General features: G+C 24.5%; 6 protein-coding genes across 25 annotated transcripts; 3 read left to right on the top strand and 3 right to left on the bottom strand.

Moving 5' to 3' along the window:
• Positions 1-34: 34 nt before the first annotated feature.
• LOC122719970 (elongin-C) lies at positions 35-1651 on the top strand. 10 transcript variants are annotated; one of them, XM_043946285.1, is made up of 5 exons: positions 35-136; positions 618-678; positions 877-945; positions 1123-1313; positions 1406-1651. In XM_043946285.1, the coding sequence occupies exons 2-5, from the start codon at positions 646-648 to the stop codon at positions 1545-1547; spliced, it is 435 nt and encodes a 144-aa protein (XP_043802220.1). In that variant the 5' UTR covers positions 35-136; positions 618-645; the 3' UTR covers positions 1548-1651. The 10 variants fall into 10 exon arrangements, with proteins under 10 accessions (XP_043802220.1, XP_043802217.1, XP_043802221.1 ...); XM_043946282.1 differs by having other exon boundaries at positions 39-136; positions 1120-1313; XM_043946284.1 differs by lacking the exon at positions 35-136 and adding an exon at positions 176-193 and having other exon boundaries at positions 1120-1313.
• Positions 1652-2488: 837 nt separating this feature from the next.
• On the bottom strand, positions 2489-3261 carry LOC122719969 (biogenesis of lysosome-related organelles complex 1 subunit 2). Its single transcript, XM_043946280.1, has one exon. It carries the CDS (start codon positions 2992-2994, stop codon positions 2497-2499), a length of 498 nt encoding a protein of 165 aa, XP_043802215.1. The 5' UTR covers positions 2995-3261; the 3' UTR covers positions 2489-2496.
• Positions 3262-3757: 496 nt separating this feature from the next.
• LOC122719833 (UDP-glucose 4-epimerase) lies at positions 3758-6969 on the bottom strand. Of its 8 annotated transcripts, none has more exons than XM_043946029.1 (8): positions 6868-6969; positions 6221-6282; positions 5675-5821; positions 5192-5310; positions 4825-5115; positions 4524-4704; positions 4162-4446; positions 3758-4073 (listed from the first exon to the last, which is right to left on the bottom strand). In XM_043946029.1, exons 3-8 carry the CDS (start codon positions 5802-5804, stop codon positions 4018-4020), a joined length of 1062 nt encoding a protein of 353 aa, XP_043801964.1. In that variant the 5' UTR covers positions 5805-5821; positions 6221-6282; positions 6868-6969; the 3' UTR covers positions 3758-4017. The 8 variants fall into 8 exon arrangements, with proteins under 8 accessions (XP_043801964.1, XP_043801963.1, XP_043801966.1 ...); XM_043946028.1 differs by having other exon boundaries at positions 6734-6946; XM_043946031.1 differs by having other exon boundaries at positions 6221-6274; positions 6868-6931.
• Positions 6970-9422: 2453 nt separating this feature from the next.
• Positions 9423-12406, top strand: LOC122719852 (coiled-coil domain-containing protein 85C). Its single transcript, XM_043946069.1, has 4 exons — positions 9423-10792; positions 11338-11710; positions 11812-12077; positions 12152-12406. The coding sequence occupies exons 1-4, from the start codon at positions 10232-10234 to the stop codon at positions 12194-12196; spliced, it is 1245 nt and encodes a 414-aa protein (XP_043802004.1). The 5' UTR covers positions 9423-10231; the 3' UTR covers positions 12197-12406.
• A 2334-nt stretch (positions 12407-14740) lies between these two features.
• On the bottom strand, positions 14741-20509 carry LOC122719800 (PR domain zinc finger protein 10-like). 4 transcript variants are annotated; one of them, XR_006347685.1, is made up of 13 exons: positions 20454-20509; positions 20076-20259; positions 19586-19985; positions 19182-19514; positions 18795-19121; positions 18486-18695; positions 17912-18415; positions 17550-17814; positions 17336-17477; positions 17060-17248; positions 16795-16986; positions 16006-16717; positions 14741-14897 (listed from the first exon to the last, which is right to left on the bottom strand). XR_006347685.1 is itself a non-coding variant. In XM_043945959.1 (12 exons), the coding sequence occupies exons 2-12, from the start codon at positions 20214-20216 to the stop codon at positions 16442-16444; spliced, it is 2979 nt and encodes a 992-aa protein (XP_043801894.1). In that variant the 5' UTR covers positions 20217-20259; positions 20454-20509; the 3' UTR covers positions 15114-16441. The 4 variants fall into 4 exon arrangements, 3 of the variants coding, with proteins under 3 accessions (XP_043801894.1, XP_043801895.1, XP_043801896.1); XM_043945959.1 differs by lacking the exon at positions 14741-14897 and having other exon boundaries at positions 15114-16717; XM_043945960.1 differs by lacking the exon at positions 14741-14897 and having other exon boundaries at positions 15114-16717; positions 19182-19496.
• LOC122719845 (calponin homology domain-containing protein DDB_G0272472) lies at positions 20501-23693 on the top strand. The gene is made up of 6 exons (XM_043946061.1): positions 20501-20557; positions 21192-21391; positions 21485-21683; positions 21769-22535; positions 22615-22813; positions 23018-23693. The coding sequence occupies exons 1-6, from the start codon at positions 20501-20503 to the stop codon at positions 23660-23662; spliced, it is 2067 nt and encodes a 688-aa protein (XP_043801996.1). The 3' UTR covers positions 23663-23693.
• The last annotated feature ends 45 nt before the right edge of the window (positions 23694-23738 follow it).

The following is a 23738-nucleotide window of genomic DNA, read 5'->3' as shown; positions in this document are numbered from 1 at the left end:
GAAGATGGAGAAGTAGTTTCGATTTATCGAGAACTATACAATATCACCAGCAGCCATATTAATTGCCATTGCGCTTATTAAGAAACTTTATTGTGATCAAAAAGTCTGAATTTATACAATTTTCTTTTTCGTTGAGGTATGTACGATATTGATCTGAAGCAACATAAAGTTATAATTATTTTTATAAAAAAAGGTAAAATTATAAACATAAATTATGTTTTGAATATAATTTATATTGCTTGTTTTCTATTTTATGTTCGATTACTTTCTAGTACTACTTTTTTAATAATACATTTTGATAATATACTTACTTTCTACTATTCATTAATTGTATTAATGCATATTAATATTGGACTCGTTATGAAATATTATTATTTAACGTGCAAAAGAAATTTTTTATCTGAATAAATAATGGAACAAAAATCAACCTTAAATAATCCAAATTAAGAGACATATCAACAAGATATAATGATAGTTTAATGAAAACTCTCTTCAATTATAATCGAAAATATTGATTTAAAAATGTTGATTTAAAATGTTTTTAAGTATATATTATATTTCTTATATGTTATTATAATTAATGATTTAGTGTCATTTAATGATGCTATTCTTTTTAGAAATATAAGTATCCTATAGGACACAAACATGTCAAATGATGTGAACACCCAAGCTGATAAGGTATGTTTTGTTTAAAATATCATGCATGCTATATTTTTTTATAACAGTTGGGATATGTGAAGTGTATTTGAAGAAATATATGTGCTGTTACAATTGGGCTGCTATCATAACTGCAATTTTATTAATTCTTCTAATTGGAAAACAGGAAAATTATAGTAAACAGTTTGTTGATTAATGCTAATTTTTCTTTGGATCAAGCCCAATGAGGACGAAAATATCGATAAAGCAGAAGAAGAAGAAGGCACTTCGTCTATTGATCTGCATGCGGTACCTATTTCTGCAAATTAAAATTTTGCTGCTTAATGATCTTTTTCTGTTTTTTATATTCCTTGTCTTTCATTACTAACAGTAGGATAGTTGTATGGTAGTTAAAATATTAATTCAACATATAATAATTAACATAATACAATATAATGTATAAGTTTTGGGATAAATTTTTAGCAGGAAAGTGGAATTATATACGGAGGTTGTGAAGGACCAAATGCAATGTATGTAAAACTTGTTAGCAGTGATGGACATGAATTTATTGTTAAACGTGAACATGCTTTAACTAGTGGAACAATAAAAGCAATGTTAAGTGGTCCTGGTCAGTTTGCAGAAAATGAAGCTAATGAAGTTAATTTTCGAGAAATTCCGTAAGTCCTTTTTTTTTATTTCAATTTCAATAAAATTATTATATTCATAAAAAATAGAGAAATAAAAAATTATTTATATTTTTTATTTACAGATCTCATGTATTACAAAAGGTTTGCATGTATTTTACCTACAAAGTACGCTATACAAATAGCAGCACAGAAATACCAGAATTTCCTATAGCACCAGAAATTGCATTAGAATTATTGATGGCTGGAAATTTTTTAGATTGTTAAATGTCACGAATGATATTAATAAGCAATCAGTTTTGAGCAGTCAGTATAATAAAATTATTTATCATAATTTTAACATCAAAAATTCAATTATATTGTGACATATATTAAAAAATAATTCATAATTCGCATTTTGTATTTTGCAATATAGTTTAATATTATTTTAACAATAAATTATTTAAATTGTTTAAATGATTTATTTATAAACAAATTTAAAAATATATATCTGATAAATGCTTAAAATATATATATAATAATAGAGAAATTTCAATTAATCAATGTGATCTAAATTTATTGCATGTGCTACTTGATTAACTATATATTCAATAATATAACAAATTATTATATTTAAACAAAATTTATATTAGAAAATGATATACTGATGTAATATGAATTGTATATTCATGACTGTCTGATACATAACTATAAACAAAAAAAATTGCATCATGTACAATTAATATAGGATTTAATCAATAGATTATATAACAAGGAGATTGTTATTTTTGAAATGGTGTCTATATTAATACATTATAGTTATATTTTTTATTATATATAAGAATATTTATTTTTGATTTCTATTCAAATTACAAATTTTACTTCTTATTTATTATTTTCTGGCAACTTTAATCATGTTTCATATTTTCCATGTAGAAAATAATTAACATACATTTATAAATAAAATATAATATGTAGTATATAGAAATATTATGTGATATAGTGTAAGAAAAAAAACACGACACATTTTTATAGAATCTTTATAAAAAAATGTGTGTGTATCTGTGTGAGACTGTATTCTAATATAATTAATTATATAAATTAAAATTAATGAATGTTTTTATTTCTTACCTTTTTTATAACAGAAATTTTAATTTCATTAATGTACATTTCTTATTTAAATAATTAAATGATACAATATTTAACTTAATTATATATTTCTTGATAGATTACAATTTTATTTACTTTTTGTATCTTTTTCAATATCCTTAAATTTTGCTTCTAATCGTTTTGAATATGCTGCTAATTTATATGCAGCTTGTTCTAGTTTAGTTACACTATCATCAATTTCATTGATATTATCTAAAATTGGTTGTAACTTTTTATATTTTTCGTTTAAAGAATCCAAAGATTGGGCTACACTAGATGATATTGTTTTTAACTCTGTATACTTCGCAATAGTTTCTTTATTTAATCGTTCTAATAAACGATAATCGGCATGAGTAGCGGTAAGTTCTTCTTGTAAATATTCTCCAGTTTTTTGAAACATCGTATTAGCTAAACGACTAAGATTCGGATCATGAGGATCCAATGCTTCGAAGCTACTTGTACTTGTCGAAAGAGTAGTTCCACGTTTTGGCGATTCACATCTTAAATTATGATCTGCTGAATTTTCCAAAAAAGGTGGTGGTTCACTTTCAATGTCTTCTCTTAATGGATCTTTGACAGATGTCATTGTCACAGTAAATAATTATCTATTTAATAAGAAATTATGTAGTATATATAATTTTTCTTGTCTCACAGACACATAATTCAGGACAAATGTCAAAATTATGGAAAATTAGTTGTTTTATTACGCTATCTATTATTTTTTGAACGAAATATTTTGCCGATAATACAGTAATTGTATTTGCTGATTGCCAATAAAATGTTTTTATAAATACTTAAAATCACAGTTATTCAGAATTATCTTGTATGCATATTTGTTTAAAATAAATGAATAGAGATAAATAAATATAAATAAAGAAAAGAAATAATGGAGAAAAGATAAAGATAAGGTAAAAATTGTGCAATCAGCGCCATCTTCAATGTGCCATAAATAAAACATCATATAAATAAGAAAAGCTAATAATACAAAAAAGACAAAAATAGAATAAGAATTGACTGTTCTTCTTGAATGCTTTATTTTATTATATCTTTGAAAAGATATATTTGAGATGGCGATCAATTGTTATGCTTTTTCTATTCTTTTATGATTTAATTCTGTTATTATATTAGCTTAATCTACAGCACTTTAAAGATAGTGCTGATTCCAAAATTTTTTTCTATTTCTATCTTTTTTTTTTTATTTTCTTTTTTTATTTGCAAAATTTATATGCTGAAAGATTCAAAAATTCAAAATATTTCAATATTTTAATATTATTTTATTAATATGTAAATCATTCTTTTTTACAATTATAGGAACATATTCATTTTATGGCACAATAATTTAATATATAAATTATTATTTAAAAGATAATGACTCATTAATTGTGACTATTAAATATAAATGTAAATTTTTTTTAAAATAAACATATTTATAATTAATTTTAAATATAAAATAAGTATTTAGTTTGGGCTTTGGTTTAAACTTTGGTAACCAGACACCACCATGGCTTTATGTTTAAAATAATTGAATATAAATAAAATGTTTGAATATAAATAAAATGTTTTGCTTGAAATATTTTACATTTTCTTATAAGAAATATTTCAATATTTATTATGAAGATTTATATCCATTTGGATTATTTTGTTGCCATCTCCATGTATCTAAACCTATAATAAATATATTAAAATAATTAATTGTAAATTATTAATTCCTATAACAATTGCAATTTCATATATTATTGAAATAGTAACTTACACATATTGTCTATATTTTTAGTAGCTTGCCAATCTAGTTCTTTATTAGCTAAACTAGCATCTGCATAACTTACAGAGATATCACCTGGTCTGCGTTCGATTATCTTATATGGTATATTTCGTCCTGATGCTTTTTCAAATGCTCGTATAACTTCTAGTACTGAATATCCTTTTCCAGTACCTAAATTAAACACTTTAAATCCTGTAAAATTACGAATTTTTTGATAAATCATTGCTTTTACATGGCCCATAGCTAAATCCGTAATGTGAATATAATCTCGTATGCCTATAAATTAAGCAATAAGCATAAATTAATACAATATATTAATTTCACATAAATATTTTTATATCTTTTCTATTTACCTGTTCCATCAGGAGTATCATAATCATTTCCATAAACATATAAAATTTCTCTTTTTCCTACAGATACTTGAGCAATATATGGCATTAAATTATTTGGTATTCCATTGGGATCTTCTCCAATTAATCCAGAAGAATGAGCTCCAACTGGATTAAAATATCTCAAAGATATAACAGACCATGCCTAAAATGAATTTCAATTTGATTAAAATATTTTAAAAATATAATAAATCATTATTTCCTTACATATTACAATAAATATTTTATTAATAATATGTAAGACAATGAAAACCAAAATCATCACCTTATCTGAAATGCACAAATCTTTCAAAATTTCTTCAACCATATATTTTGTTTTTCCATAAGGATTGGTACAATTACCAGTTTTCATATCTTCAACTAATGGTAGTTTTTCTGGAATGCCATAAACTGTGGCACTACTTGAATAAATAAAACATTTCACATTGAATTCTTTCATAACTTTTAATAAATTCAATGTTCCACAAACATTTGTTTTATAATATTCTAAGGGTTTTTCACAAGATTCACCCACAGCTTTTAAAGCAGCAAAATGTATAACAGAATGAAACTTGTACTGAAATAAGATTATTTTAATCATTTTTTAATTTTAATTATAGTATATTTATTCTTAATAATATTCATTATTATACCTTTTCAAATACTTTTTGTAATTCATCCAAATTTGTTACATCACATTGAACAAATATAATTTTTCTATTCGTTAATTTTTCTACTCGTAATAAACATTCTGGTTTTATATCATCATTTCCTGCATACAAATATAATATAATTATTATATTATTAATTTATCTTCAGTTCAATTAAAAAAATATATTTATTTTCATATATATATATATTAGTATATAATATACAATTAAGTACTATAACTATCAATATTGTGTTTTATATATGTTCATAAAATTACTAATCCATTAAATTATTATTGATCAACTATATTAATTAATTGATATTTTTTTAAAATCATTATTACTTTTATTAGAATACACATGAGTGTATAATATTAGTGTATAATATTAGTGTGTAATATTATTTTTAAAAATAATATTATAAGGAATATTATTATATTATTATATTATATTCATTATTTTTTTAACTGATTCGTTATTTCTTACCTTTATAAGCATTACTAAGGTTGTCTATTACCACCACCTCAAAATCTGCTTGTAATAATTCCAATACCGTATGAGAACCAATGTACCCAGCACCTCCCGTCACCAATACATTCCAAGATTTGTTTGTCATTATTTCACTTTGCTTTTCTGTTATTTTTAATACAATATTCTACAATTATTGTGCTCTTACTATATTAAAAGGGAACTAAAAGGGAACTACCATTGATATATACATAAACAAAATGATATTAATACAGTATCAGGTAAAAATAATAATGTTGAATAATACTGAATACTAATCATTTTTAAATATTTTATCGCTTTATAAATTAAATATATAAATGATTTAAAATGACTGCATTTATTTGACATTAAAAATCTATACTACATAGTAAATATTTAATAGAAATAATTTTTACCTTTGCCACACATATTCAAAAATAATGTACATAGATATATGTAATTTATATTAATTAAAAAGAAACTTTATCATAACAATAACTATACATATATATATCAAAATTATTTTAATAAAAATAAAATTACCATTATATCTTACATATATATGATACGTAAGCAATTAACCTTATTTCCCAATCGCTAAAAGACTTTATATTTAATAAAATAAACATGATAAAAAACTATATACATTATATATAATAATTTAAATTATAATTTAAATTATAATTTAAATTACACAATACAGATATCTTATCAGCGTTAATATCAAATTATAATATAAGATATTAAATTAATATTTAAAAAATATTATCCGTAAATTTCATTTTGATATTTGTCAATTTAAACTTAATTTATAAATTAAAATAAATTTATATATATATAATATAGTAAAATACATATATATACAAATCTATTATATGGGCAAATCAAATACTGATATTTTTATAAATAATTTCTTTATCATAGATTTAGCATATTATATCATAATTATATAAAGTGTGAGCTAATATTTTAACTTTATACAGTAATTAAAATCAATAAAAATGAATTTTATAAAAAAAAAAATTATATATCCAATTTAAATAAAAAAAGACTCACTTGAAAATTTGTAAATTTTATATAAACTACAAAAATTAAATTAAATTACAATAATAATTTACTATAATTTTTAATATGATAATTTAAACTAACAAATTTCACAATGAAAAAATAATTAGGCAAAAGAGATTTACAATTTGAACCGAACGGAATTGGAACCGTTTTAAACTACTTTTATTTTACATAAATTTCAATTTTATCAGTATTTATTTTTCAGGTAGACTTTGGGCACGTGTAAGAAAAAATAGGTCACGGAATGTCGATTTGTTGATTAACAATGGGTTTTTAAATAAGTGATATCATTCGCATATATTTTTACATTTATATTTATTTAATTCTAAATTGAGTTTAACTTTTGATGATAAAATTTTTAAAATTAAAATTATATAATTAATTTTTTATAGATATAAATAAATAAGTTATCATATTAATAAAAAAATTATGTTATATATATTATTGAATTTATATATGAAAAAATTTTCTTTGTACATGAAAAGATTATTTAAATTTTATTTCATTTATAATATAAAAATATGAACTGTTTTTTTATATAAGTATATATAATATATAATAATTTTTTTAAAACATTTATTATATATATATGTACAATATATTTCAAAGGAAAGAATATTTTGTATAATATGTAAAAAATTAATATAAAATTATTCTTTTTGTTTATAAACTTATTTAAATATTTCAGCATATTTAAAATTATTATATATATTTAAAATTATTTAATATAATAAAATTTTAGTTTAAAAATCTATTGCACAAAAAAATATCATTGTTAACCTCTTCAACCATGATCTCATATGTGCATTCGACGATCGATTAATTTATTCGACAATTGTTGATTAAAATCAGCGATCGATCGGTATTTGTCGATTAAAATCGAAAATCGTATCAAATAAGTTAAGAAAATGTTTTTTTATATATAAATACAATAAATAGTTCACATTTTTATATCATAAATAACAAAATATTTAAATAACAAGTTTTTGTACGTAAATTTAGATTTATTAATTAAGACAGTATCTGAATATTAATATAACTCATTTTATATTTTGTTAATTTTATTGTTTAAATATAGATATTAAATTAGATATAGATATAGATATTTGAAATTAATAATTAATAAAATAATAATTGACATAAAATTTTAAGTATAATGATGGAATAATAGAGCAACATATTTATATTTTTTAATAATTTTTTTAATAATAAAAGAAGTAAAATATATAAATTTAATGATGATTAAAAATTTTAATTTTGATTTTAATTTTAATTTATATTATTTGTTTATTTGTGTAATTTATGTTATATAATTAAATTATATAATATTTATATAATCAAATATAATATAATAGAAAAGTTAGTAGATCATATGAATTCTCCCATGAATCTCTAACAAATATTAATAATTAATTTTAATTATTTGTGAATATAAATAAAAATATATCAGAGATATGAATATACAGATTCATATAATATATACGTATTAAACTTTAAATAAATTTAAGATGTGAATATGATTTGAAAGTAAAACTCTCGAGAGTTGTTTTCACAAATAGGCACCGTATTATTATCGAATAGTGAAAATTACCGTTAGAAAGTCATTTCAATGAAACATTTGCAAGTAATAATATATACTAATTATATACATAATTTTGAAAATAATTTTCAAGAATTTTATTCTCAAATTTATTCATATACAATAATTTTATCATACATTAATATACATTATATATGCTAAAATGCACTATGTACAATGTACACAATTATTTATGTTAAATTTTTAATAATAAAAATATTAAAAATTGTTGTTACTTAAATAAAAATTATTTATAATTGTAATTTTATTTATATTTAATACATTTGATATATATATATATATTGTTTAATATATATATTGTTATTGTTTATTTAAAATAATTTACAATAATAAGAAAGAGAAAATTAATTAGACAACTTTATGTAAAATATTTTACATTAAAATATTAAAATATTTTATGTATATAGTACTAAATATTTTATTATATTAACAATTTAATGATAAAAAAATATTTTGTATATACATATATTTTTTTTCATAGATGACGGATTTCATTTTTTTGAAGGGATGAATCGAAACTTCGAGAAACATCTATTGAACTGAACCTCTTATACTTTAAAATACTATTCCTTTCTATACTTCCTGCGAGTAAAACATACTATTAAGTCCCCTCTTTAAAGAAGTTGGTCCAATCAGCAGTTACCTTCAAGTTCCCGCGCGTGAACCTTAAACCCCTAGTATTTACAATTGTTTCTTCAGTTATAATTTATAGTTTTAGTGGATGATTTTTGAATAATTATTAATTAAGACCGTTGATTTATCGTATCAGTAAATAAAATGTTATTATATATAAGAAATATTCAATGAGATTATGTGATTTAATATAGATATTCTTTAGATAATTGACAATTAGCATAAACAATAATATATACAATTAAAAAAATAAGATTAATTAAATTATTATATCTTTTTTTTTTGAAACTACTAAGTAAAAAGATTAATATGTAATAAACTAAATCAGTTAAGATTTGACAATAAAGTTTATATCTATTAATCTGCCGTAGTTATGAACGATTTCACTGGAATTCCCCACTCAATGTTACGGCACTGTGCCTCGTGAAATGCGGCGGCCCCGCATCAAGAAAAACAGGGCCCGGTTAAGTGCATTACTCTTGGGAGTGTAATATCGTTGTACTATCCCAGAATTTTGTAACGAAACTAAGTGTTTATAGGTGAAAATTTAGAAGTCATATTTTTATTCTTTTGCAGAACTATGTGTTTGTGTTTTAATCCGATTATTAGCAGTTAGAACATGAATATATCACAAGATTATCTAGAATTATTGTGAAGCGAGAATGTCGATTCTTTAAAACTGTGATGAAAGCAAGGTTATTTGCGATTATGAATATGGAATTTATTCAATATGTTTAAAGAATTCGATAATAAAAAGTCTATTTGATTATTTGAAAATTTGTGAATTATAATTTTTTAAGGCGAAAAGATATTGAACTGAATTAATGTAAGACGCCATAAGCAAAAAACGGAGATGATAAATTTTAGGTAAAAGAAAAAGTAAGTAATATTTTAAATAAATCAAGTGGTAAATAAAGATCATAAGAAAAAGAAGAGAATCAAAAGAAAGAAAGAAACAGAGGAAACAAAAAGTTTGAAAAAGAGAAAACAGAAAGTTTGATGGATGACAAGGTAAGACTTGTGGAGGTAAGGCATATAATACCGCGTGGGCCACCTCTTAAGTAGTAAATCCAATCTTGAGAGAGAGAGAAAGAGAGAGAGAGAGAGAGATCAGGAGAGCAAGAAAAAGAGAGAAGGAGAGACCGTACAGTGACCTAGATTTTACCGGGTCGAATAAGGCAGATCGGTATAAAGAAGTTACTCTAGACTTTCTGAAATGGGACGCAGCGCAGCCTGGAGCTAAATTAGCCGCAATGTCTAATAAGAGTAAGTCCCAGCCGCAGCAGCAGCATCCTTCGCACGTGATCAAGTCGACAGTGGAGCAAGTGCCACCGCGATATCAGCCACCACCACAACCAACCAGTGGTATCCTCAAGAATCATCCTTACTTTGGTACAGGCCCTTCCGTGCCAACCTCAGTGTCTACAATCGGTCAGGGTCCTATCACAACTTTGAATCATCATCAAACTGTGCAATCATCACGACCTGTGCCGCAACAGAAGGATGCACAAAGCAAATATTCACCGAGGATAGAACATCGACATCATCCTCAAAGCGGAAGCACTTTGACTGCGTCAGTTTCGAAAACGCAGCCTCATAGTTATCTTCAAGCCAAGGTCGGCCAAGGTCAGTACCTGCCACCTAACGGTCAGTATCCTACGGTAAACACTGCACAAACACCGCCTCTCAGACAAAGGATCACCGACGACGAGTTTCTTAGGCTGGGACCTGTGGAAATGCTCAAATTTGTTCGCAAGACCGAAAACGATATTGCAAGGCTCGCCGCCGAGCAGAATAGACAGATACAAAATTTGGTGAGTTTTACTGGTTTCTTACCTGTTTTCTCACCTGTTTTTTAATAAAGTAAATTATTTTAAGTAATGCGATATTAGTAAAAGTTCTATTTATACATTGATGAGAGAAAGAATAAATGAAAGAAAGAATAAGAATAATTATAAAACTAATTGTAGTCTTTTCTTTTCTACTGATACTATGATACATCTGTTTTATTACTTAATTTTACGAAAAATATGTGATCATGGATTTTAAGCACGTCACACGGAAGTTTTTGAGGCACTTTTAGGTCACACGAGTTGAGTCCACCATCGTAATTTCAACCAGTCACGCACATGTGAGTCCAATCGCGAATGATTGCTACTACGATCGGATTCTTTTCACTGAAAAATTATCAGTCGAAAATAAATACATATATTTATATAATTAATTTAATTTTATAATAAAAATTAAAAATTTTGTAAAATTTATTTTTTTTCTTATGTATCTTAATTTATGATAGAATTTTTAATTTATGATAAAAATAGCATAAAAATGACGATTATTTACAAATTTCGTATTCTAGCTTAACGAGCTTCGAGCATTAAAGGAGGCAAACCAAAGATTAAGTGATGATAATCAAGAGCTACGAGATCTTTGTTGCTTTTTGGACGATGATCGTCAAAAAGGTCGAAAATTAGCGAGGGAATGGCAAAGATTTGGAAGATATACAGCGAGCGTAATGCGTCAAGAAGTATCCGCTTATCAAAATAAATTGCGTCAATTAGATAATAAACAGCAAGAGTTGATCAAAGATAATTTAGAATTAAAGGAACTTTGCCTTTATTTGGATGAAGAGAGAGGAGGTGGTCAAAGAGATGATGGAGATGGTTCAAGTTCAAGTACTAATGCTGAAGAAACAGCACCTCCAAGACCAAGGCATACATCTACCTTTAATGGTACAATTTATTGCATTTATTACTTCCGGTATTTTTAAAATACATATATTATATATTTTTATGTGAATATTTTCGATCAGATTTTTAAATTTGCATTATAGACCAAACCATGCAATATGTAAGAAGTTTAGAACAGCGAGTAAAACAGCTCGAAGAAGATAAGAGTGTTTTACAAGCACGAGCGCAAGGATGGGAGATACCATCTGGTGAAATCTGGGAAAATCAGAACAGTCTAAGTGAAAATCCTCATATGGGAAGTCGGCCAGAAGCAGTGGTACGAGCTCTTCAGGTTCTTGAAGTTAGAGAACAACTTGAAAGAGAAGGCGGCCACGATGGAGAAAAAGCTTTGGTCAGAGAAATGTGCAATGTAAGTTATAAAATCTTATGAGAAAAATTTTTAATCAACTACATTAATAATATATTTTTTTTATCTTTATATAGGTTGTTTGGCGAAAATTAGAAGAAGGGCCACAAACGAGGCATTGATAATTATATTATAAGCGATGATTACGAATGAAACCTATTGTTTATTTCGATAATATATTTAATAGTATTATAGTTATTAATATGAATGTTATGAAGTTCATAGATTTATATGCATGTACCTACAAGTATTTTAATGTAAGAATCAATGTGTTTAGAGTATTAGTGTCTGTTTACAGTATTTATATAAATATCGTAGTGCCGTTAGATTGCATAAATTGTTAATAAATTTTATTTTTATTAAATTTGGGATAATTTATTTTTTCATACCCTAAAAATCCTATCATGTAAAAATTCATAAATGATACCTTATTCGTTTTTAATATATACAATATACAATATATCGATAAAAATATGCGATAAAAGAATATGCAATATAAGGAACTACTATGTCTATGAAATAATCATCTATACAATTTATACTACTATCCGCTCAACTCAAAGAAAACTTATTTTGTATACCGATTTTTTATTTTTAATTTATCAAAAAATTTTTTCATATATTCATTTTATGACAATGTATACTGTTCATTTTTTGTAGCATAATTGAGCATATAAATCAAGTTAATCTGTAATTTCACAATACAAAATTAAATTAAAAAAAAATTTAAATAAAATATATATTATTTAAAGAAGACAATAAGAATTTTGTTATATATCATTTTAATAATATTGTAATATTTATTATATATTAAATATTAATTATACATTACAAAATAAAATATATATTTTCATGTATCATTTATCTATAATTGAGATAAATTTTTATCGCAATTTCAAATATTCAATAATAAGGAAAAGAAAAAAGAAAATCTAATAAAATTAATTAGAAAAATAAGTACATGATTAAATAGTTGAATTAAAAATTTATTTTAAAATAAAAATTACAAATATAAAATTACGATTCGAATGTAACTTTTAATGATATATCTTGATAATCCTTATTGACGATGTAATTTATAGATTTTTGTGAATGTTCATCGTCAACTAGAATGAAATACAACTATGAGGATTGCAATTAATCATTTGTATTCAAAGAATTGTTAATGATATTCATATACTCATATTCACTTACTTCGAAAAGGACAACACAAAATTTATTTATTTTTTTGTTTTAACAGTATATGTTTTTTCAACGCTTGAACATGATTTTGAATTATATATTAAACTTTTTTTTTTATTTTTTTTTGTCTATTCAACTTTTAAATTATTTTTGAATATATATGCCGATATATATCTTTTTTCAATTTTTTTTTTAAATTTAAATATAAATCAAAATAAATTTTAAATATCGTCAATTTCTGTGTAAGCGACAGAATTTTAAAACATTTCTTTCTTTGATATGCTTAATAAGAATCGACGATAGATTTTTTTGATTCTCTTTATGACTATCATTGGTGAAAAATACATGTATTATCATCTATTTGAAACTCTAAACTTTTTGTCTTATAATGTAATTGAACCAGAATAATAAGCCAATGGAACGCCAAGATCACATTGTGTTTTATCTTAACTATTTTTATATTTTTTATCTTATTTTTTCGAAAATTGTTCATACGAATATATCAATAATTATGAAATAATTTGTAATATTTGTCTTATATTTCATATCTTTTATGTTTAGTTATTTTCCAATCATTCGCTTAAAAGTTAATTTATTGATTTGAGAATATTATCAGACGCAACTTGATCATAACAATGTTGAATAAAGGGGTAAGGGTCGTCGTCCACATATAAGAATATAAGAATGCGCTGATGAATTCTGGAATGTTATTATCTTGCGACCTAATACAGTTATTTTCTACTATATAATCTATATCATGTTTATATTTATTTTAATTTTGAAATAGATTATAAATTTGTTTTTCAGGATATGGAAATCTTATTATATCGCAAACGAGCGGAAAATAATTGTTGTTCTATATAACTTTCTTGTTTTGGATAAATATTAGATAAATATCATTATGTATTTATTTAACATTTTTGACTAACTTTTTAAAATATAAATGGAATTCTATTCTTCAACTTGTTTTTTGAAAGAATTATCACTTTTCTTGCTTGGATTTTGTGAAGAATACACATTCATCCTTTAAAAGGAAAGGAAACCAAGTACCATTTTTCTATCTATTGGATTATATTACTTTTATCATTCAATTACTTGATTTATTGTTCATTCGAAAATGGAATATTTTTACTTTTATTTTAATTAATTTTGTTTATAAACATTGATAGCAAACATTATATTATTGATACATTGATTTTTTTAATTTTTTATTAATTTCATATTTATACTGATTGATTGCTATTATACATATTCTCTATTGAAAGTAACATTAATTATAAAACGAAGATACGATTCCTTCATAATAATAAATACAATATAAAAATCAGAAAATGCATTACATTTATCGAGAAAAAAAAATTTCTTCGTCTACAATTTATTTTTTAAAAAGAAAAAAGAATAGCAGCAAGAGATATAATATTAGATATAATATAATATTCTTTTAAAGTATATTATTCAAAAATTCCAAGAAAAATATCTGGAGAATTGATTTTTGTGTAGAATTTTTTTTAATAGATAATGTTTTAATGTTTTTACTGGTCGTAAAAAAAAATTATATGAAATAGATCAATTTCAAAAAGAAAAATACTAAAATCTAAGTTGTTCTTAAATTCGATGCTATCGGCTCTCAGGTCATCGTCACTGAAAATTTTAAAAATAAAATTTCAAAAAAAAAGTAAAACAAATTAGAATTAATAAAAGAAATAAATTCATTAAATTTTTTTCTAATTATTTATATAACTTTACTTAATCCCCTTTAATAATAATATAATAGATTTTAGATAAAATGAAAAATATTCTTATTAATTGAGTAGAAAATTGAAGGATTCAATTTTGTGGTATAATAAATCATACATAGATCAGTCACCGGGTAACTTTATTTAAGTCACGTTACAATACAGTTCTTCATGTATTCAACAACATTAACGAACATGCATTCTTTTGTCTTTGTTTTCTCATAATATTATGTATATATAATGCATGTAAATTGCAAATTTTAAATTTTCTTGCCAATTTATGATATAAGAAATTACATTGGAAATTATAATTTCAAATGTCAATACTACTTTATTATTAATTGAATAAATTGTTAAATTGTTAAAGTGTGTGAATATGCCATATTATATGTTAAACATTATCAATTTTACATGCATTATAAAATTACAAAGACAAAAGTTTTCTTGTCTAGGTAACTATTAATACCTTCAACTTCAACCAGATATTTCAATTCGATGAGTATGATGGATGCAAAAATTGTTCACATTAAATTCTGTTAGTGAAACTAGTAATTCTGAAAGATTTGGTGAAAAAGAATCCGTTTGATATCGAAAATCTAGAAAACACAGATATTTTTCTCTAAATGAGAATTGATATGATTAATTATACAAGAAAGTTATAAATTACTTTATAAGAGAAAGAGTAAAAGTGATCAGGCGATTCGTTAAAGACTACAACATTTTGTGTAATCTACAAATAACTGTTTTATCATCAAAGTCAGATGTAACATGTAGATACTACAATCAGGTCTATGAAAAAAATCACATAGTATAGACGAGATTACACTGATCTAAGATTCATTGCATTTTCCAAATTTAAGCTATGTTTAAATTTCACTTTAAACGTGAAGCTTAAATTCGACCACTCTAACATCCATAATTAAATCACATCGAATTGAAGCTTTTCGGAATTTTAAAAGAAACTACTAGATTTTATGTCAATGATGTATCGATAGTAAAAGGACTTGATCTACCTGTTTTTGCTCTGTATTTGTAATACCTTGAGCAATAACTAACATATTTTCCATTGTGTTTAAGTCTTAAATCTCCATGTTTGTGTTTTTCATTGTATGTTTATATTTAAATTCTCATCCATGTTTTCATCCTGGAGCTCAAAGTATTTGTAAAATATTGTATACTCTGTTTCAACAAATTTATTCAAAATTATGACCATTACAGTCATTATCAACCATATAACCAACAAAATAGCATTCAGTGTTTCGCACTGAAGCTAACCAAGCTGTGCTCCAAATATTTCTCTGCGGAGAATCAATTACTCCTCATGGACATCAATGCCCTTATTTGGCAACAACAGCAAAAAGCACAGTATTTCTTTACTGTGCACAAACTTATGAGATTCATATCTCATTGAATTAACAAAACCTCTCATTGAGGTTGTCACAGATATTTTCAACGTATGTCACGCATACGAACAAATTGTTGCCCAACTATCTCTAATCCATTGCTTATTAGATCAACATCATCAGATATTTTGATTATTCTTGGTTTAAAAAAATCTGAATTTGTTTCACATGCTTGAATATAATCAGATAATACAAAGTGATCTTCAATAAGTACTGGAGGTTGATTTTGATTATGTGACTGTCGATTACGCGAACGCGGTACCTGATCAGCCGGTTCCATTAGATTAGAATGCTTTTTTCGTTGATGCTGTAAGAGTTTTGCCTATAAAAGCAAATAAAATTTTTAGAAATTTTAAAATTTATTATAATTAAAAATATAAATGTATTTTAACGACATACCTTACTAGCATATTGTTTATGACACCATTGACAACTCTGAGGTGTAGTTGTAATACTACCAACAGTTTGACTAAATGTTGGATTTGGTAAATCAGAATAATCTGATTCTTTCTGTCGATTACTTGGTGGTAAAGCAGCTCCCGGATGATTTTTCATAATATGTGCTTTTCGTTTACTACTACTTTTATAGACCTTTAAAATAAAATAACAAATAGAATTATATAAATTAAATACAATTTAATTTATTTTATTTCTTATATTGTACCTTATCGCAATATTGACAATAGTAATCTCTCGTTTGACGTAAAATTGGTAAATTTAATTCTGGTACAGATTCTGGCGCAACATCTGGATGTCGTTTTGCTAAATGATTGACAAGCATTCCCCTTCGTTTGAAACCCACTAAACATTGATGACATTTGTAAATAAAGCGATTATAATCATTAGGATTTACCTGGTAATAATACATAATGAAATTATTAAATACCATTAATAATTTCTATTGAATAATTTTTAAGAAAATTTAGCAAAAAAAATGTACCTTTGGAACAAACTTTTTAGTTTGTGTTACTTGTGACATTTGTTCATCAGTAGCTGTTTGTGAATTATGTAATTTAGTCATATGTTCTTTTAATTTATCTTTTCTTTTAAATTGTTTACCACAATTTGCACAGTGAAATTCTCTGTAAAAAGAAAATAAATATATATTATAATATATAATGGTTTTTTTATAACATATAATTCACAATACATACCTATGATCAGAATGTTTTAGTAAATGCATTTGTAATTTATCTACTGTAGCAAATCGTTTTGCACAAATTTGACATTTATGCTTTCTTTCAGAATGATGTGCTCTAATATGTTTACGAATAATCGAATATTTAATAAATATTCTTTGGCAGTAGGGACAGCTAAAAGTGCCATCTTCATTTTTATGAGTTTCAATATGATCTTTTAATGATATACTTTGACTAAATAGTTGTCGACACATTGGACATTCAAATACTTGTTTATTTTCTGAATAACAAAAAAGAAAAATAGTTATAAATGATTAAATTGTAAATAATTTTCTCGTAAAAATTAAAATTATTTATGTAATGTAAGTTTTATTTACCTTTGTGTGTTTTTAAATGACAAGAAAGTGCTGAATTATTCATGAATCTTTTGAAACAAATATTGCATGGCAGTGGTTTTTGGTCTTCAGCACCATGCACTAAACAGTGTTGTTGCAATCGCACTTTTGTTGCAAAACGTTTATAGCACATTGAACACTTATATGTCGACAAAGAAGTCAATCTTTTTTCTTTTTTTAAAGATAATCTCCCATGTTGTGAAATATGATTAATCAATTCTTTTTGTTTTTGAAATTGTAATCCACACTGTGGACAAATTGTAGATTGTATTTTAGTTTTTATTTTATCAGAACCATGTAAGAGAGTATGTAAATTAAGTAAAAGTGGTTTTCTAAAAATCAAACCACAAACAGAACATTTCCATTCCTTAGAATTATTTTGTCTCGAATTTTCTTTCTCTTTTAAATTTCTACCACGAAATATTTTCATACGTCGTGAATGAGTATCGTCTAATCGTGACCAAGTAGATAACTGACTTTTGTGCTCTATAATTAAAAAATTAAATAAGTATAAATATAAATATGAATTGGAATATTATATGTGTTTTAACTATACCTTTATCATCATTCATTTCTTGCATGGATTTTAGAGGTATCAAATTTCTACGGATTGCATAATCAGTACTAGGACCAGCTTTTAGTTCTTCCTTTGGTAAAATACTTCTTGTAGTCAAAAATACTATACCATCACGTTGTTGACAAATTACTAAATTTTGATCTTTATATGTTAATGCAGGTCTAACAAATCGCATCCAGTTTGAAGCATCTATATTATTAATAAAATATATTTTAAATTATTTTTAAATAATTTTTAAATATTTTTAATTTATTTTTAATTTTTATTTTTCAATATATGAACACTTACTTTCATTTGAAACATCTACTTTTAAAAATTCTTTATTTTCAGTTTCATAGAGCAATGGCAACTCATTTTTAAATGGTGTACCATCATAAGGGTATAAAATACCCTCTATAGGTCCAAATTGAGTACGTTTTTGTATATAACGTTTCGCAAACACTCCATAATCTGGTCCACCCAATACAATGTCAGAATTAGATAATTTGTTTATAGAAAGATATGATCCTGGCAGTGTTGCTATAGCACGTGATGGTACTGGTTGATCTGCTATTGTACATACATTATGTGAAGTACAATTATCACCAGTACATACATCATCACATTCATTACAACCTGTAATAAATTTAGATTTAATATATTATTATGATTAAATAAGGCAGTAAAATTACGTACAAATATTTTTTTTATCATTTATACGACGTTTTGAACGTCTGACATGTTTTTTTTCACAATCTTTTTTGTCTTCAGTAGACATTAAAATTTCATTAATTTCTTGTTCATTGGTTGTATCTAAGGGATCTATATTATTTTCTTTATTTGAATTTTGTGCTGTTGATGAAAGATGTGTAGAATCATCTACATCAAGATTCTGTGTCTTAAATGAATTTATAACATTCATTTGATCATCTTGCATGACAAGAAAATCTCTACTTAATGTAAAATCTGTACTTGGTATTCCTGTTAGCATCAATGGAGCTGTAGCTGATTCTAATTCAGAATTAGATTCTATGAATATATATAATATATTGAATTTTAAAAACATAATTTTATTTAACAAATACATTTATGAAACTTACCTTGCATAAGAATCAATTCATTACTAACACTAGACATCAATTGCTCCTCATTTTCGTTGGCAACAAAGTCAGTAGAAGTATCAGATTGTTGTACATTTTGTGTATCGATTGGATGAGTCAATTGAGAAACATAATTAATATTTATTCTTTCATTTGACTCAGATGATATTAAAGAAGAAGAAGAACCTTGCAATACAACAACAGAATTATGAAAAGGAGATGGTGGAAGTTGTACTGGAGTGGGTGAATATCTAGCAGCTGAACTCATATTAGGATCCAGAGGACTAACACGATGTTTAAAATCAGAAAGTGGAGATGAAGCTCTAGGAGAAAATGAAACTTGTTCATATGTTGGAAATAAACGAGAATATTCTCGTGATGGATCTTCTACATATTCCACCTAATAAAAAAATAATTTCAGATATCATAAATTATATATATATTATTATATATATCATTTCTCAAAGTGTAGTCTTCAAAATTTACTTACAGTTAAAAATAATAATTTATTATTATTCATTTTTTTTTGTTCACACATTGATATAGAAAGAGAATCTGTAGGCCAATTGTCAGATATAGATATCTCAAAAGAGTTAATAGGGGCCCCCTCAGGAGGGCCCCTTAGATCCATTTTATTTTGCGTTGTATACCAGAAATATTATAATACCTGAAATCTGTTAAAAACACGCTTTAAAACTAAAGAAAGATCTGTTTCATAAGAATAAAATGAAAAATATTCTATTTGTTTAATCATATAATAAGAGGATATATTGTAAGATATTAGGATCATTGAATCGTGTGATAACATCTATGACAGAGTAAAATTAAAAATATAATGCTTTTGCACTTTATAAAATAGAAAACTTACCTTTCTAATACGTAAGTTTTCGAAGTCTATGCACTTTTTGTCTTGTGATGCACCTGCTGCAGTTCACTAGTTCGTCAACAATCGACATTATTCATTTTTATAATGTAGATTGAGAACCACTGAAATGGCGGGAAATTTTCGAATTGATAGACAAAATTATCAACATATAAAAAAAAATATATTTGTAGAATAATAATTTTAACAATTTTTAATTAATTTCTAATTAATTCTAATTTTCTTTATTCAAAACTTATTCAAAACAAATATAAATTAATATGAACATTTAAATATCCTTTATTACTTATATATATCGTATATTAAAATCTTATATCAAAACAATCACATTTTAAAATAAATATAATTTATAAAACATAAACTTAAATTTTTTAATTGATTTATCGATAAGATATGTTTACTTAATTGGTTTACTTAAAAATGGAAGATTTTAAGAAATTTTTAAAAATAGAAAACAATAATATATAATATAAATATATTTTTAATTAATTAAAGTCGATAGTGTTTCGTCACCTAGCACAACTTTCTCAATTACTCAATTTACTCCTTAATTTGTGAATGAGGAGGGAGCTTACGCGTGCGTGTATAGGGAATACCTTTTATAAATTTGCTTAACAACGAAACAAAATGATATCAACAAAGACTTGGAATGGCATCTTGACGTTTATGCATTAATGTAAAGATCACTGTGAATTTTATTTGTATAATAATAAAAAATCATAGATAGAAATGAATGAAGTGACAAATCTAATGGATCGATTGATGAAAGTAAATATTTTCCATCCATCGGAAAAACTTCGAATGTTGAAAGACGAAGAAAAGACATTTCTCGATCCAAATATAATAATGAACGAAAGACATCGAATATTGCAAGAAAAATCCAATTCGCCATTCAATGACTCTGTTTTGAAAGAAGCTAAAAAGTATGATATAGTTAAAAATATAGATTAAATTAAAATATAGTTAAAAATTAGATAAAAAATTTTAAAAATTAATTTCAAAATATTATTTTATAGATTGTTAATAGAAGAAGAGATACAACAATTATATATAAAAAAACAACAACAAGTTTTAGAGAGGGAATTGAAGAAATTTGAAATGGAATTAAGTAAATCCCGACCAAAATTCTCGAATTATACATGTTGTGCAAAAAGAAACTTTGTATCTTCGGATGACGAAGATTTTTGGAAGACAGCCAGAAAATTAAAAAACAAGGTTCGTATAATTTTAAATAAAATTTTAATAACTAAATATACATATATTTATTTTACAAAAATATAAAATATAAAAATTTTCCCAGAAAATCATTGAAGAAAAAAAAGATCAAATCAATGGTTCTAATGAAAGTACAGATATTATGATAACAGAAATCAACGATTCTTTATTAGAAATAAAAGATCAAAAAAATGAATCTGCTGGAAATATAAAAATAACAATTAAAGATAAGATTAATTTTAAAATAGACACTCAACGTTTATCCCTTCTAAGGAAATATTTCGATGTTTTAAAATATAATGTCGTGGAAGAAAAACGTTTTCGCGATATCAAGACGAAAATTGAGGAAAATATGATATCGAAAATAAAGAGAAAATATTTCGATATTTGGAGAACGCGTACAAAAGATGCGAAAATCAATGGTCAGAAGCAAAAAGAAGAAAAAGAAATTTTCGAAGAGCAAAAAATCGAAATGTTTATAAATAAAATTATGGAAAGTCAAAATGCAATTATGGGAAATCAAAAAATAAAAATTAGTGATAATAATTTAATGATAAAAGAATTTAATAGTGCAAATAATAAGAATAGAAACACTTATCATAAAAATAAACATATAATTATCGAATCGCCGGCGCAATGTCGGTTAAATGCTCAAAAACAAATAATAGAAAAGCAAAAAGCTAAATTGGCTGAACAAAACAGAATAATCGAAGAATTAAAATTGAAACAAATGCAGAAAGAAATATCTAATGCGAATAAGGAGACAATTGATATGGCTAAACAGACTTTCTCTAATTGTGGGCATAATACAAGAAGAACGTTGATTCAATTAATGCAACAAAACGGCTACAGGTAATATCGATTTTTAGAACAATTTAGAATTTATATTGATAAAGAGATTTATAATAGATTATATAAATCCTCCTGAAAGAGACGAAAGTTTAATGGTACCCCAAAAACGAATGAATCCACCGATATTTCTATTAAGAATGGAAGCACGAGCAGAAGCTAGACGAAAAAGAATAAGATTGGCTGCAGAAATCCGTAAACAGAAACTTGAAGAACAAAAAAAAATGGAAGAAGCTTCTAGAATAGAAGAAGAACAGAAGAAGAAAAGGTTACAACAAGAGGTCAGACTAGAGAATTTAAAGTATTTAATTCTAATTATGTATATATATATATAAATGTTATATTAAATATTACAGAAATAAATTCATAAATTTATCTCGTAAACTAAAACAATCACCTCATAAAAAAATATATATGCTTTTATAGGTATATGTTATGCATTCAATACATGCTTTCTTCAAATAATGATGTTTATTTTTTAACAGGCTTTAGCCAACGCAAAAAGATTACAAAAAGAGCAAGAACGAAATCGACAGCGAGAAATAGAAAAATTTCAAAGATTAAACAATATAGCGGATGAATTTTATCGACAATATCTTCTACGACGTTATATAATGAAACCTTTCGTAATACTTATTGAAGAATTACGAGGTAATATTAAAAAAGCGGAAGATCATTATAGAGAAAAATTGACAAAAAAAATTTTTACAACATGGAAAAAAGAAATAGAAAATCAATATAAAATAAAGATTGATACTGTTAAATCAATTTATAATACGAAGTTAATTTTAAAAATATTTAGAGAATGGAAACAAGAAGTTAAGGAATTAAAATTGAAGTATCAAGTTGCAATAGACTTTTATGATATGAAACTTTTAGATAACTTTTTTAAATTATGGCAAGTAATAGCAATTGAACTTAAAACAAAAACTGAAATAAAAGAAAAATTAATTATAAATATTTATGAAAATAAATTAAAAATCAAATATTTCAATACATGGAAAAAATATCTCACAATTGCTACAAACATTAAAGAAAGTGAAAAAAGAAAAGATGAATTGCGACAATTAGTATTAAAAGTAATTCCTGATTTTGATCCTAAACAAAGAGGTGTAATATCGGAGGATTAAAGTTCATAACATTAAAATACAAAGATTGCATTGCATAATAATATGTTTAAGTTTATGTAACACAAAGATTATTATC

This window comes from Apis laboriosa, unplaced genomic scaffold (genome assembly GCF_014066325.1).
Source record: "Apis laboriosa isolate Shangri-la unplaced genomic scaffold, ASM1406632v1 scaffold9_cov152, whole genome shotgun sequence".
NCBI lineage: Eukaryota > Metazoa > Arthropoda > Insecta > Hymenoptera > Apidae > Apis > Apis laboriosa.
The sequence above is the reverse complement of the archived record's forward strand: the minus strand, read 5'-3'. Positions and strand labels throughout refer to the sequence as shown.

Excerpts from the sequence above, each read along its gene's own strand:
- LOC122719852 (XM_043946069.1), top strand. The coding sequence starts at position 10,232 with ATGTCTAATAAGAGTAAGTCCCAGCCGCAGCAGCAGCATCCTTCGCAC. Across the intron at positions 10,793-11,337 it reads ATAGACAGATACAAAATTTG|CTTAACGAGCTTCGAGCATT; the intron begins GTGAGTTTTACT and ends TTCGTATTCTAG. Across the intron at positions 11,711-11,811 it reads GCATACATCTACCTTTAATG|ACCAAACCATGCAATATGTA; the intron begins GTACAATTTATT and ends TTTGCATTATAG.
- LOC122719845 (XM_043946061.1), top strand. The coding sequence starts at position 20,501 with ATGCACCTGCTGCAGTTCACTAGTTCGTCAACAATCGACATTATTCAT. Across the intron at positions 20,558-21,191 it reads ACATTATTCATTTTTATAAT|ATAGAAATGAATGAAGTGAC; the intron begins GTAGATTGAGAA and ends AAAAAATCATAG. Across the intron at positions 22,536-22,614 it reads ATGCAACAAAACGGCTACAG|AGACGAAAGTTTAATGGTAC; the intron begins GTAATATCGATT and ends TCCTCCTGAAAG.
- LOC122719800 (XM_043945959.1), bottom strand. The coding sequence starts at position 20,216 with ATGGATCTAAGGGGCCCTCCTGAGGGGGCCCCTATTAACTCTTTTGAG. Across the intron at positions 19,986-20,075 it reads ATAAATTATTATTTTTAACT|GTGGAATATGTAGAAGATCC; the intron begins GTAAGTAAATTT and ends TTTTTTTATTAG. Across the intron at positions 17,478-17,549 it reads CTAAAACATTCTGATCATAG|AGAATTTCACTGTGCAAATT; the intron begins GTATGTATTGTG and ends TTCTTTTTACAG.
- LOC122719969 (XM_043946280.1), bottom strand. The coding sequence starts at position 2,994 with ATGACATCTGTCAAAGATCCATTAAGAGAAGACATTGAAAGTGAACCA.
- LOC122719970 (XM_043946282.1), top strand. The coding sequence starts at position 646 with ATGTCAAATGATGTGAACACCCAAGCTGATAAG. Across the intron at positions 946-1,119 it reads CGTCTATTGATCTGCATGCG|CAGGAAAGTGGAATTATATA; the intron begins GTACCTATTTCT and ends ATAAATTTTTAG. Across the intron at positions 1,314-1,405 it reads GTTAATTTTCGAGAAATTCC|ATCTCATGTATTACAAAAGG; the intron begins GTAAGTCCTTTT and ends TTTTATTTACAG.
- LOC122719833 (XM_043946026.1), bottom strand. Across the intron at positions 4,447-4,523 it reads TGATACTCCTGATGGAACAG|GCATACGAGATTATATTCAC; the intron begins GTAAATAGAAAA and ends CTTAATTTATAG. Across the intron at positions 4,074-4,161 it reads TAAAAATATAGACAATATGT|GTTTAGATACATGGAGATGG; the intron begins GTAAGTTACTAT and ends TATTTATTATAG.